This window comes from Limanda limanda, chromosome 5 (assembly GCF_963576545.1).
Source record: "Limanda limanda chromosome 5, fLimLim1.1, whole genome shotgun sequence".
Classification (NCBI taxonomy): domain Eukaryota; kingdom Metazoa; phylum Chordata; class Actinopteri; order Pleuronectiformes; family Pleuronectidae; genus Limanda; species Limanda limanda.
Genome location: NC_083640.1, coordinates 15236937 through 15250376, shown reverse-complemented (window position 1 = coordinate 15250376; position 13440 = coordinate 15236937). Strand labels below are relative to the sequence as shown.

At 43.2% G+C, this 13440-nt stretch overlaps 2 protein-coding genes across 4 annotated transcripts in view; one reads left to right on the top strand and one right to left on the bottom strand.

The window, feature by feature from the left end:
- Nucleotides 1-9289, top strand: part of LOC133001337 (membrane-associated phosphatidylinositol transfer protein 2-like) — a 48280-nt gene extending 38991 nt beyond the window's left edge. For all 3 annotated transcript variants that reach the window (XM_061070892.1, XM_061070894.1, XM_061070893.1), the window contains 10 exons: nt 654-818; nt 1689-1979; nt 2499-2647; nt 2734-2850; nt 3575-3691; nt 3778-3926; nt 4090-4239; nt 4343-4523; nt 4713-4835; nt 5319-9289. In XM_061070892.1, the coding sequence (XP_060926875.1) occupies nt 654-818; nt 1689-1979; nt 2499-2647; nt 2734-2850; nt 3575-3691; nt 3778-3926; nt 4090-4239; nt 4343-4523; nt 4713-4835; nt 5319-5696 (1820 nt within the window). In that variant the 3' untranslated portion in view covers nt 5697-9289. The remainder of the gene's footprint in view (nt 1-653; nt 819-1688; nt 1980-2498; nt 2648-2733; nt 2851-3574; nt 3692-3777; nt 3927-4089; nt 4240-4342; nt 4524-4712; nt 4836-5318) is intronic.
- A 71-nt stretch (nt 9290-9360) lies between these two features.
- arl6ip4 (ADP-ribosylation factor-like 6 interacting protein 4) lies at nt 9361-12096 on the bottom strand. Its single transcript, XM_061071372.1, has 5 exons — nt 11838-12096; nt 11033-11380; nt 10834-10951; nt 10663-10732; nt 9361-10568 (listed from the first exon to the last, which is right to left on the bottom strand). The coding sequence occupies exons 1-5, from the start codon at nt 11995-11997 to the stop codon at nt 10512-10514; spliced, it is 753 nt and encodes a 250-aa protein (XP_060927355.1). The 5' UTR covers nt 11998-12096; the 3' UTR covers nt 9361-10511.
- Nucleotides 12097-13440: the final 1344 nt, after the last annotated feature.

The following is a 13440-nucleotide window of genomic DNA, read 5'->3' as shown; positions in this document are numbered from 1 at the left end:
ATGGAAATACTTGGAAATCTGGGCAACATCTCATGTGTTCTTTGCCTTCATATGTTTGTAGCACATTAGATTTTTGTAGGAAACACATTTGTGTTTGTGCTGTGGTTTTTCAGCCAGGCTTTAGTGTTTCAGGCTCATTATAGATGTCAGTAGAGAGTATTTCTATAGCTGTCTGTGTTTCAGAGACAGGTTTTGATGTGAGTATATTGTGCCGCTCTCGATGTCGTGTTTCTACTCACATCTTGAATATATGTGTGCTCTATGTTTCTCCCTGTGATTGTGGTCAGAGATCATCTGATTTTAGCAAATGTCCAGAAATAATTCAAGAATTTCTTTTTACATATCACTGTGCTAATAGATAAAAGAAAACCAGCCTTCGTAAGAAATACAAACACATGGACGTGACTATAACACATTATGTATAACACATATTCATTAAGTGTTTTGTGTACTCATGTTCCGTGTTGCCACTTGGTCAGTGACAGAGTTCATACCTTGGCTACCATGTGGCGACCTCGTGGTTTCACATGTCCTCTGAAACCACACTGCCTGCCGTCTCATCCCCCTCCCCACATCTCCCATCTCCCATCTCTGTGAACTTCCATGTACCTGTGTCTCTTGTCTAATGGGATCTCCTTGTTTCGGCTCAATAGCGGATGTTGTTCAGTCTCATGGTGGTGTCTTCATGGACAGTTCGTACCCCTCATCCCCCGTAACGGGCCCCCTCTCCCGGGGCCAGCGGAGGGCCAGTGAGGTCAGCATTGCCAGCCAGGTCTCAGGAATGGCAGACAGTTACACTGCCACCAACGTAGCCAACAGTAAGTGTTCTCAACGCCAACCAGTCTCTCTATCTCTCTGCCTTCCACTCACACAAACACTGGGACGAGTTTTTATTTTTTTAAGTTGAGCTTTTCTCTTATCGTAGTGTCTCCTTAACTCTGCTCCCACGTCTTCTCTCTCTCAACCCCTGTTCCTCTGACTTTACACACACGCACCCTGCACTCCAGCTGGAGCAGACGAGTCAGCCAGGTAGACCACGAGTATACCCCGCTCCTTTTGCTATGCACCGAGCCAGACTTACCACCGGCTCCGAGCGGAGACCCGGGCAGGTCACTTCGTCGGCCTCCTGTCAAAAGTCCCGAGCAGAGTCCTGAAGAGCGAGCTCAGCGCCACGCTCCACTGTCTGTCTTTCTCTTCTCCACTGTCTTGATGTAAATGCAAAGAACGAGTGCTGCATTTATCTGATGTTGTTATGCATGTAGACGCCTGCCTCCCTCAGCCATCACCGCACTGTCCACTCCCTACAGCGATGTTCACTAAGATAACTGGTATTCTGTTTCCTGTTTGTTTTATTGTCCTCAAGAGTCCCGTCCCCTCCCGCCATTTGTTAACAGAACATTTATTTGTACTTCACATTATTTTTCTGAATACTGCCCATTTAGCACCCACAGCACAACCTGGAAGATGCACACGAGAAGATCTTCAGCAGCAGCATCACTCTACCCCACCATCTTTATTCTTACTAACTGTTATTTCTCAGCTTTTACACCCACAGCTCTGTTTAAGGCAGCTCACAGACACTGGACTCAACCCAACATTGTTCTTCAAACTGTCATTAACTGTCAAAAGCCAACATGAATGCATTTTTTTTTACTTGGCGTCTTTTGTGTTTTCTTCTCTTCCCATAGCCAATTCATGCCAAATTAACCAGTCCAAAAAGTTCGGCCTTTTGTCCCAACTCGCCTTATCGTCACAAAATAAATTCTTCCTGAAAAGTCCTCCTAAGTCCCGTAAGAAAATAGGGGTTGACCAGGCGGCGGGATCTGCCGATGCAGATCTAGAGGCAGAGCTGGACGCTGAGGCAGACTCTAACGAACTTCTTAGTCCTACTGGCCAGTACGACAACTGCCTGTCACCAGGGCTGGACTCTGCTATATCTGAGTTGGTCTTGCTGGACTCCCAGGCTGAAGTGGAGCAAGGTATATTTCTAATGGAGGGGACGAATGAAATAATCGTGAAGCTACAGGTCTTTTCTGTGTGCTGCTCTATGCTTTGTCCCGAAACCAAAAATGTTTGTTTTCGATGCTCTTGCAGAAAGCCTCTCTTCTCCTCTCCTTTGATACTTTCAAAATTGAAAACATAAAGATTCAAATCGCTTCTACTAATGAGGGATAGTTATAAATCCAAATCTTGCGCCTTCTTTCCAAATTCATTATCTTTTTTTCAGGCCTTTTACTAACATGAATAACTATATTTTTCTTCTTTCTGTACCTGATTGCCAGCACTTCAAGACTTCTTGTCAATAACGGTTCTAAACTCCTTCCTCTCCCTCCTGTAGCTGAAGTTCGACTGGGATCGGTGATGATTGTGGTTAAAGATTGAAATAATCTCTCTGCTGTAGCTTCAGGGGTGTTTCACCTTTGTGTGGCATCACACACCTCCCACTAGAAGTGTCCTCTTACATCTCTGTCACCCTATTCCCTCACTTCCACTCACAGTTGCCGCACGCTGGTGGGGCACAAAGCGGCTGGACTTTGCCCTGTACTGCCCCGATGCTCTGACCGCTTTTCCCACAGTGGCTTTACCGCACCTCTTCCACGCATCTTACTGGGAGTCCACCGATGTTGTGTCTTTTCTCCTGAGACAAGTGAGTACGCCTTTTTAATCCCTGCCTTTCTTTATGGCCTGTTAATATGTAACTCACAGGATGAATCATTGAAATGTCCCCTCTAGGTCATGAGGCACGAAAACTCCAGCATCCTGGAGCTTGATGGGAAAGAAGTGTCTGAATTCACCCCGTCCAAACCTCGAGAGAAGTGGCTCCGCAAGAGGACTCATGTCAAGATCAGGGTAGGAATCAGACGCCAGTTGGAGTTGATACTTTCTATAACATACAATACGATGTATTCTAATCACAGCATCCTGGGTTCAACACTAGACTTTTATCATTCAAAGTAAAGTTCTTTAGATATAAAAAATAAAACTTGGCATTGTGTGTGGTCCCTCAGTTTGAGAGCAGCACTTGTTGATTACACTTCAACTCAAACCCTGCGCTAGCACTCAAATAAACCCTGCTTGTGCTTAGATTTTCTTCTGCTTGCTCTTGTTTTTGCCGCTCCATGTTAATCAGCGATCTGCTGGACTCATTATCCATATATTCATTTTTTTCAAGCACATGGACATTACGCTGGTATATTAATAAAACCGTCTAGGAATAATAAAACCGTGGGGAGTGGTAGTGCATGAACCTGGTAAAGGCCCGTACAGGACATAAGGCTAGCCCATTGCATTTGTAAACACTACACCTGGCATTCTATTGGTCAGGTATTTTTGACCGAGCACACAGAAGCAACTTGAGTGGGAGGAGACGAGCTGGAGCTGGTTCTCCGTTTGAGCACAAGAAGGAGCTTTTTGAGTGCATGCTCATGGTTTTGTGAAATCAAGAAGTTCTGCTCTCAAATTGAAAGACCACACTCTTGAATACAACTAGAAAATAACCCCCTAAAACTTGTGGTGTAGTTCAATTCAAACACAAAAACTACATTTCTTCATGCGTGTTTCTCTCCTGCGGCAGAATGTCACTGCCAACCACCGGGTGAATGATGCGGTGTTTACTGAGGGCAGTCAGCAGCTGGTGACAGGTCGCTTCATGTACGGCCCTCTGGACATGGTCACTCTGGCCGGGGAGAAGGTGAACTCTCGTGAACTCTCAGACTGGTGTCAGTGATGCCAGTGTAACTTGTGCTCATCTCGTTCTGTTTTCCATCCCCTGTCCAGGTCGACCTCCACATTATGACCCAGCCTCCATCAGGAGAGTGGGTGTGCTTCAACACAGAGGTGACAAACAGCAGCGGCCGTGTGTCGTTTATCCTCCCGGAGGACAAGCGACTGGGCGTCGGAGTCTACCCAGTTAAAATGGTTGTGAGGTGAGATTAGTTTGGGAGTTTTTCAATATCCAAGAACTGTTGATGTGTCCAGTTTAGCGAATTCAAGCTTTTTGTACATGTTTGTGTTGTTATATTTCAGTGTCCTCAAAGTGGATTTCAAGAAAATGTATTTCTCTCCATTTTCTGTCTTTGAATTCCTCAGGGGTGACCACACGTTTGCAGACAGCTACCTGACAATTATTCCACGTGGCACAGAGTTTGTGGTATTCAGTATTGACGGGTCTTTTGCTGCCAGTGTGTCAATCATGGGCAGTGACCCCAAAGTGAGGGCAGGAGCTGTGGACGTTGTCAGGTATATCTACCTGCTCTTCTTCCATCTCCTTGAAGTTTTTTTCAGATTAAACTATGTAAGCATGTTACTTATGTCTTCATTCTCTCGTTGCTCCTCTTTGCAGGCACTGGCAGGATTTGGGTTATTTGATCATCTATGTAACGGGACGTCCAGACATGCAGAAGCAGCGGGTGGTGGCTTGGTTGTCTCAGCACAACTTCCCTCACGGCATCGTCTCCTTCTGCGATGGCCTGGTCCATGACCCACTCAGACACAAGGCCAATTTCCTCAAGACTTTAACAGAGGTCAGGTGTAAAAGAGTGGAGAACGAAGGGATGGGGGGGGGGAGTCTTACAAGCATGTTGTCTTGATCTGTGTCAAATAAAGAATACAGTTTTATTTGTGAAAACTAAAACCACAATGTTTAGTTGGTGTTACTATGTGACAAATAATTGTTCAGTTGTTAATGTCGAAGGTCCTTTCACTCATTTCAGGCTCACTTGAAGATTTTCGCCGGCTACGGATCAACCAAAGACATCTCCGTCTACACCGCCATCGGCCTCCCTTCCTCCCAGATATACATCGTCGGCAGACCCTCCAAGAAGATGCAGTGCCAGGTGCCGCCTGATCATTCTACTCAAAGCTCTTTCTAAATAACAGCAAATATTCTGTTTTGACATTTCAAGAATGATAGACTAAATACACAAAGTTCTGTGTTTTAAAATAATCCTGCCCATCATGCTGTCGTACACTTAGCAGAGTTCATACTTCCGCCAAACCCAACAGTCCCTGAAATTCAATCAAGCTGTTTCAACTTGCACAGACTCGTAGGTATCAGTTCTCTAAAATAGCCTGTAAGCAAAACCCTCCATTTTGTAATGTTCAAGAGAGAGAGGAAGAAATCCTGGTTCTTCCCCTTTGCAATGAGTTCCTTCTTCCAGTGTCCCAGCGCTCCACGCTGTTTAGTTGAAATCCATTATGTAGGTTATGAGTAATCCAGTTGACAAACAATTAAACCATCAAAAATGAGTCAGGATGTAAAGTGCTGTGTTTCTGTGTGTTAAGTTAACAGTGTGTCTCTGCTCTGATCCTCTCTCCAGTTCATCACAGAGGGCTATGCAGCTCACTTGTCCCAGCTGGAATTCAACCACCGTTCTCGGCCAGCCAAGTCCAGCACCGCTCGCATGGTGCTGCGCAAAGGCAGCTTCGGCTTGGGCGCCAACAGCGACTTCCTGAGGAAGAGGAACCACCTGCTTCGCACCATCTCCTCTCAGCCGGCTCCCAGCTCCCCGACGGGCAGCGTCCACAACCGTCCGGAGCGCACGCAGAGCCAGTCGGACAGCGAGCGGCTGGAGAAGGAGCGGCTGGAGCGCGCTCACAGCCAGGGAGCGACCCAGCGCAGCATGAGCATCACGGCCAGCTGCTGGGGCCGCAGCAGCAGCACCAAGCTGGAACCAGGAGCTCTCAGCCCAAAATGAGATGGGAGAGACAATGTGAGAGTATCTTCAGGAGAGGGACTTATAGATGCAGGGCTGAGGAAGAGACACGTGACAATAGGATAAATGCAAAGAGGGCAAAGCAGTTTGCTTGCACCAGACGGGTTATTACTACAAGCAAAATCACAGGTGCTACAAACCACTCTTTATAAAGACTAATGCCAGTCACACATGGACAGAAGCTGCGGCTTTATTTATTATAAAACACACACACACACAGCTCAACAGGCATTTCAAGAAGCATCTTCCTGAAGAAAGAACGTGCACACAGACAGACAAAGCAGATGGAATACAGACTGTTTCTACTGTTTAGTAAATACTTATCGGTCTTAAATACCATGTCAGTTTTCCTCCCGCCGCCCCCTCGACTATAGACAGATTGTATCAGGTTTGCATTCTGATACGACCCAGCAAGCACAACAAACACTCCAGACATACAGTTTGTGAAGAATAGTTTTAAAACTTGTCCTTTTTATGAGAGAATCAGATTAGTTGTAGTCTGAGAGGAGAGCGGAGAATCAGGACAAACTGGACTTGGTATGTTTCAGTCATTTAGCCCAGATTAGTGTTTACTAGGATTTCTTAAGATTTATAAACGGCAGAGAGCAAAGATTTGATCCAGAGCTGCTACGTCTTGCATTGAAGCATTTACAAACGGCATTGACAAATTGTACAGTCCAGTTTCGCTTGTTTTCTATTCGTCCCTCAGACCAAGGAGTCATCCAAACATCACATGGAGCAAACTGCGAAATTACCCTTTAACTGTGGTCGCAGCTGAAACTGTTCCTGAGGTTTTTATAGCATTTCACCAAAATCCCACCGCGCCGCGCCGCTGCACCTTCCTAACGCGTAATGTATGACTCCGCTATGGGGAAAACTCCTACTACTGTACGGTTAATGTGCCAAAGCAAACAGTGTAGAATGATATGCTGTACACAAACAGAGGATATGGTGAGGGTGTCCCGTGTAAAAATGGAATAGATTGTGTAAGTATGTAGTTGATTTGCCTTCACAAGGCTTGTACATAATTGTTATATTACAGTGCAGATCTGGTATCTGGTCCACTGAAGACCAGTTTCAAGTGTCTTCTTTCCTCTGGGGATGAAAACTGCCTCATTCAGGATACACTTTATTGATTCATTGATGATAATTATTGTTATTTAAGATTATAGATATTTTAAAATGTCTTGATTTTGTGAACAAAATGTGTTTTAAGATTACTTTAGCTATATTGTGTGTGCGTGTACATTTTTTTTCCAAACTTCAGTCGCAGCAGCCACAACTCAGAGGTCTTTGCCTGGCACAGTATTGTATTTTTATTATTTTATCCTGCAGATCACCAGAATTGTATCAACGAACCTGCTATCGCGTGTCATATATTGTATGTATGTTATTATCTATTTTGGAAATTTTTGATATGGCTTCTCTCTGGTTATCCCTAAGCTGTAAATGAGGCGCTGAATGTGCTCATAGATAATCCTCCCGAGGTTAAGGTTTCGCTCTCCCGTTCTGCTGGAAGTCGAAAATCTGCAACGTGTAAATGCTGTAAATGCTGCCAGACGTGGGAGAACAGAGCAAAGATTTACTTTATGCTGTAACCCATTTTATTTCAGTTTTAATCATCCGGACGACGTTGATTTGTCCCTCCCACAGGCGTGTGCAGAGCTGACTGCAGTGGACCAATGTGGGCTCGAGTGTGAGGGGAAACGTGCAATATATTACTCAACTACACCACAAGATCAAACTGACTGTTGAAGAAATGTCACAGTGCATTGACAATCAGTTGAACAGGCACATCTTCTACGGACGTCACGCTGCGTCCACACAAACACAAACACACGCACATGCCCATTTACACAAAAAATAATCCTTCGTCCCACAATGGGGGAAAGTTACCAAGGTAGATTTCCCCACAGTAAAGTCTCACTGATGTGACATTCCAGTACGTTTTCCTCCTGTGGACGCACACATGCTCAGTCTTTGATTTAGTTGTTGTTGTTTCAGTTCCAGCACATGAACCAACGCAACACTGACTGTGAATGACCCAGGATATCAACACTCGGCTTGCTAGAGATAAGGCAGTGCGCCCGATATCAACGTTCATGAAGGTTCAGCACCTGCACTGGCAATGCAAGTGAAAGGTCATTTTCAAGGGCTGTGGTTCATGGTGCTGTTAAATAGACTGTTCCTGAGGCTTTTAATAGCATAGCATATAGCAGCGGGTTCACACTGCAGCCGTTTTCCTCTGACGTCATCTTCAGGTCGGGAAGTTCAAACCTGGAGTCACATGAAACCATGCTTCAGAGTTAAACGACATATTTGATAGCTCATAAGATGCATTGACATCTTAATAGAAAAACAGCCCTCTTGGCTAGAAGAAGGTTGGATGCTAACAGGAATGTCCATGGTTAGTTTTAAGCACTTAATCATTGGAAGGAGCATTTAGATCGCAAGCTTGATTCCACTGCAAACACAAACGTGTTTCCCACTATATCAGGTTACATTTTTAAACAGTGATGTAAGCAAGAAAGTGGATCAATGCTAACATTAGCTGTAGCCAAATCGTTGGTAAGGATTATATATCCTTTGCAACTGTACAAATATGTTGCTTAACCCTGAAACGTGTCCCCATGTCCGTCCAGATTTAAACAATCTGTTGTCTCTCCAGTTGCTGATCAGTTGGGGACGTATGAAATTGATTGAAAAGAGTTTCTAATATTTTTCGTCCACTACACAAATCCAGGAGGAATATTAGAGGACTGAGGAAACGTCCCAGTGTAAATGAACCTCTTCCCTCCCTCCTGTTTCTTTGATCCTGGTGAAAGACCTTGTTCATACTGCCCCTCTGCATTCTGACTCTTTCAAGATCAGGTTTGAAGCCATATTAACAACTCTTCGGAAAGTTGCTATTTCAATAATAGCCGTTTTGTACATTCATAGAAAAGCAACGCTGGAAAAACACACACTCATTTAAAGTTGGTAACTTCTGAACCATTTCCCCTTCCTCAGAAATCTTTGAATTGCCTGGTTATTACAATCCAGAGAATGTAAAAGACGAAGCGGTTATCTGTGAAGTTTGGATACCTCTGGTCAGACACTCGCTTCGATTCTGCTACCGACACACTTTACCAGAGGCCTTACATTTCCCTTCTCTGCCTTACATTGACCAATGTGTTGCGAGGCCTAGAATGAGGGCTGCTTACACCCGAATTGATTTCATTGAAAGGGACCGACTGTTAGTCCTGATTTTGTGGAAAGGCTATATTTTCTTAAAAAGGATGTAGTTTGTTTTCACTTTAAAGGAAATGTAAAAAAAAAAAAAAAATAAGGAAGAAATGTTTTTGATGTATTTCACCGATGTTAGGGAAGTCACCACTCTCAAGCTCTGTGCCCCGGGTAATGCAATGCCACAGTTTCCCCATCAGTTCACATTCACAGGCTGTAAATACACAAACAACAAAACCTTGATAAATATCTTCATTGTACAGCGTGTGTATCTTGTAGATTTTGGATAATTTTCATTTTATCCATCCCCTTGTGTTTGTATGTACAGTGTATAAAGAACATAAAGAACAGTCATTTGGGCCTTTTTTCCACATACATACGAATATGAAGAAGAAAACAGTTCAGCTTGATTTCAACAGAATTCATTTCACTAATCAAACTTTATTTTTCTGGGTTCAGCTCACAAATAGAGATTTATTCAGAGACACACAATGTGAGATATAAAAGGTGCGAAGACTCCGAGTGGGTTTAAGATGTGTAGCTGAAATACAGAAAGACAAAACTGTTGTGAAGGATACAGAACATTTAAAGAATCATCTCACTGTGTCTGACATCAGGAAGAAAATTATGTATAGCTGATTTGAAATAGGATAGGATACAGAAATCATTTAAACGCTGGGGCCGATCCCAGCAGACAGGACAAGAGGCAGAGGACACAGTGGACATTTCGCCATCGATCACATTGACAGAGACAAACAACAGTTCACCATCACTGACAGTAAACCTAACCCCATACTGCATGTCTACAGACTGTGGGAGAAAACCAGACAAAACGACTCCAGGAATTGCACCAAGACCCTTCTCGCTGTGAGGTAACAGTGTTAACCAGAGTCCGACCAATATAGATTTTTGGAGCCCGCTTCTGCTATTCAGCAGTAAAAAATGTCTGATATGTCAGCAGATATAGTATATACATTTTCTTTAAATGGCAATGATTCCTAAGATGAATGTAAATGAGGCTTGATATTTTACAGTTTAATCAAACCTTATTATCAATAGCTATTAATGAAGAAAACAAAACTACAATTAAATGTATGGAGCTTGAATAAAGAAAAAATTTTCTTTTTTTTACAGTAGATGTAAACACAAAATCTGTCCTGCATTATTTATTCAAAGTTTACATATCAAGGCATGTCGGGGGAACGTGGGTCAGGCTCTAGGACTGTCCACGTCCTGTTGACTTCTTGCTCCGTATATACGCAACCAGATTTAAATTCAACATAATCTTATTCGTCTGTTTTTCTTTAAATCCCTTTTGTGATCAGCTTACATTTAAAAAGACAAATCAGTAGTCGATGAAGACTTTTACTTGGATTTAAACTCAGTGAACGTCAAGAGCACGTGTTTGACATTATTTTAACATTCACCGCTGTGAACAGTTCAATCCCAGGCTAATGTTTGTTATAAAACACATACTAAATATAAAAAATTCTATAATAATCTAAAAAAGTGTTCATCCTCCGTCGACCTGTCCGGGAAACCTCTTGTTAGTGAAGGACTCCACTGTGTCTTCTACCGGTTGGTCCCCAGTTTCCTCTGGAAGGTGTTCCCGTCTGCCTTGGTGGCTTGCTGTGGGGGGGGGAACAACGGATCAATCCACTACAAGGTAATGTCGTTGTGTGCGTTTCACAAAGCTACAGCTGAACATTTCTTTTTTTTTTACCTTGTTGATGTCTTTGTGTTTTTCTCGGCTGACCATCTCCTCTATGATCTCTCCCTCTCCTCTCACCAATCTAGAAGAAAGCAGAGAAGCAAAACAAGTCAGTGAGCAGACTTCTTCTTTGAAAGACCGGCGTTTTGGATTGTCTGTGCACGCTTCATGGCTCCGCCTTACCTGGTCCGTCCTGTTTCAGGGTCCACAACCTTGCGGATCACACTCTGCCTGGCCTCATACTCCTCCTTGGTGATGGGTCTCTTGGTGGAGATCCGGGCCTTCTGCTCATCGGTCATGACTGCGGTGGAAGACAAAAGTTAAAAAACTACACACAAATCGTTTGCTTTGGTGCAAGAAACAGATGTTCTAAATGTCCCACCAGGTCCAGGCTCCACCGTCCCATCATCACTCTGCCACACCTCCAGGTAAGCCGGAGGTTTCTCCTCCGGAATGATGGACAAAGGTGCCTCCGTCTTCTTCATCTCTTTTTCTTTTTCCTTCTCCTTCTCCTCTTTCTTCAGCTTCTTCAGCTTCTCCTTCTTGTCCTTCTTGTCCTTCTTCTCCTTTTTCTTCAGCTTCGCCTTTTTCTTCTTCAGCTTCTTTTTCTTGGATTTACTTTTCTTCCTCTTTGTCTTCTCATCACTCGACGAGGACGAAGATGAGGAGGATGAGGAGGACGAAGAGGAGGAGGAGGTTCTTCTTCTCTTCTTTCTTTCCGTTTTCACATCTGAGGGACGAACAGAGAGCAGTGACGGTTTACCGCAGGTGTTATTTCTTTGTAACGTTACAAACAATAACCAAATGTCTGTAATGAAGAATTGATTTGCAGGGTTTCAATTCTAAACAGTGTTGATGACGGTGTGTGTGTGTGTGTGTGTGTGTAAACAGAGAACTTCAAATAAAGTGTATTTTTTCCCGTAAATTTGTAGATAAATCTGTAAATGTTCTTTCACACGCACATTCTAATCACAGATTTGCACATGTGGAGATTATTTTACATATTTACACATCTGATTACAAACAGACTTTTTGACACGGTCACTAGTTTTGCTGCAGTAAAACCTATAACTGACCCTTGTTGACAGATATTTCATCTTGTAAAACAACTATGTTTTAAAGACCCATTTCGGATGACTATGTATAATCAAAGCTCTAAATTCACACAAAAAGGAGCTGGTCTCAACCTTTGCTCTTGTGTGTCTCTTTCTTTGACGACCTGCCCCGGCTCCTGCTGCTGGATGAGGAAGAGGACGGAGACGACGAGGAAGAGGAGGAGGACCGTGTCCGTTTCTTCTTCTTCTTTTTGTCTCTGTCTGCTCTGTCATGTGACCTGCTGCGACCCATTGTTGGAGAAACTCCACGAAGACAAATCACCGCTGGAAAGTCCGGAGAAGATCATGCAAATAGCAGCCGAGCAGCGGCCATTCAAGCTTCTCCAGCGTGTTCGTCTTCAATATCCGTCCGGCGGCTTCGAGGAATACAACATTTAAGGTTCCTGGTTCCTACTTGAAATGTGCAGAGATCATTTGCTCATTTTGCACGAAAAGTTATTTTCCTTATTTATAAAAAAAAAACTGCAATATCCCTGTTCAGTGTGTAGAGTGAACTCCATACACAAGTGCCCTTAAAAAGGCATTAGATAGATATGTGTTATATTAACAGACTCACCATTGACTATTTGCTTACCTTACAAATCTCCTGCACAATCTGTAACATATTGCACATATCTTCGTATTGTACATATTTAGGGCACGAGCACTGGCAGGCACTGACAGACAGTGAGTGAGGCCCATATGAAATTGTAAGGGTTTTTTTTTTTCAGGCAAATTAATTGGCTTTTTGAGGGCTTTAACATGCTCAAATTATTACCAAAATTTACAGAAAGTTAGAAAGTGGTGAAAATTTACGTATTCTGGAGGAATTTTCAATGGGCGTGGCAAAATGGCTCAACGGTGCCCTGAGACCCCCGGCACATGTTCACATTGACCGATCTTCACAAAAATCGATACACAGGTGTATCATGACCAGGCAAACAAAAAAGTCTAGAGGTGCAATTTGAAAAACGCAACAGGAAGCCTGCTATTTTGCATTTAGTGGCCATATTGGCCATATTCCACATTTTTACTTTGAGGTACTTGTACCAGGGCTTACATCAGATCAACTTCAAATTGAGATGAGTGTCATCCCAACAAGACAGAGATACAAACTAACTCAAAGATTGATTTTTCGTCACACGGTGTGACCGTGGTGTGACGTCAAATTTTGATTACACGCCATTAAATCAAGAGGTTCTATATCGTGGACATACATGGTCCATGAATCCTTTGATGCTGAGCCGTCAACAAACAACTCCACTCCTGTAGTGACACAGTCAGTGGGCAAAGATCAAAGAAATCTTTATGTCTTGCAAAGGTGACGTCTCTCTCTCTCCGAATTGGGACATTTCCTTAAACCGTGTGAGTGTGAAGGTGACTGAAAAAGTCCACTGCTTCTTATCAAAAGATAAAAGAAAGTCTCTGTTGGGGAATATGACCTTTGTATGAGAAGGATAAAGTTTGTTCCACCCCAAATAATCAAGTGTATTAAATACTGAGGTAACATTGAGTCAGTTTGCTTCCATGTCATGAAAAATAACAGTCAGCTAGTTAAAGGAATAGATATAACTCAACTTTGATAGTGATCTGTAGAGAGAGACAGTTTGTGAACCAGGATATGATTTCTTAAAAAAGGGGAGGCATTGGTGTAAGATGAAATGTCTGCTATGTTGGAAATTTAAAATAGTTAGTT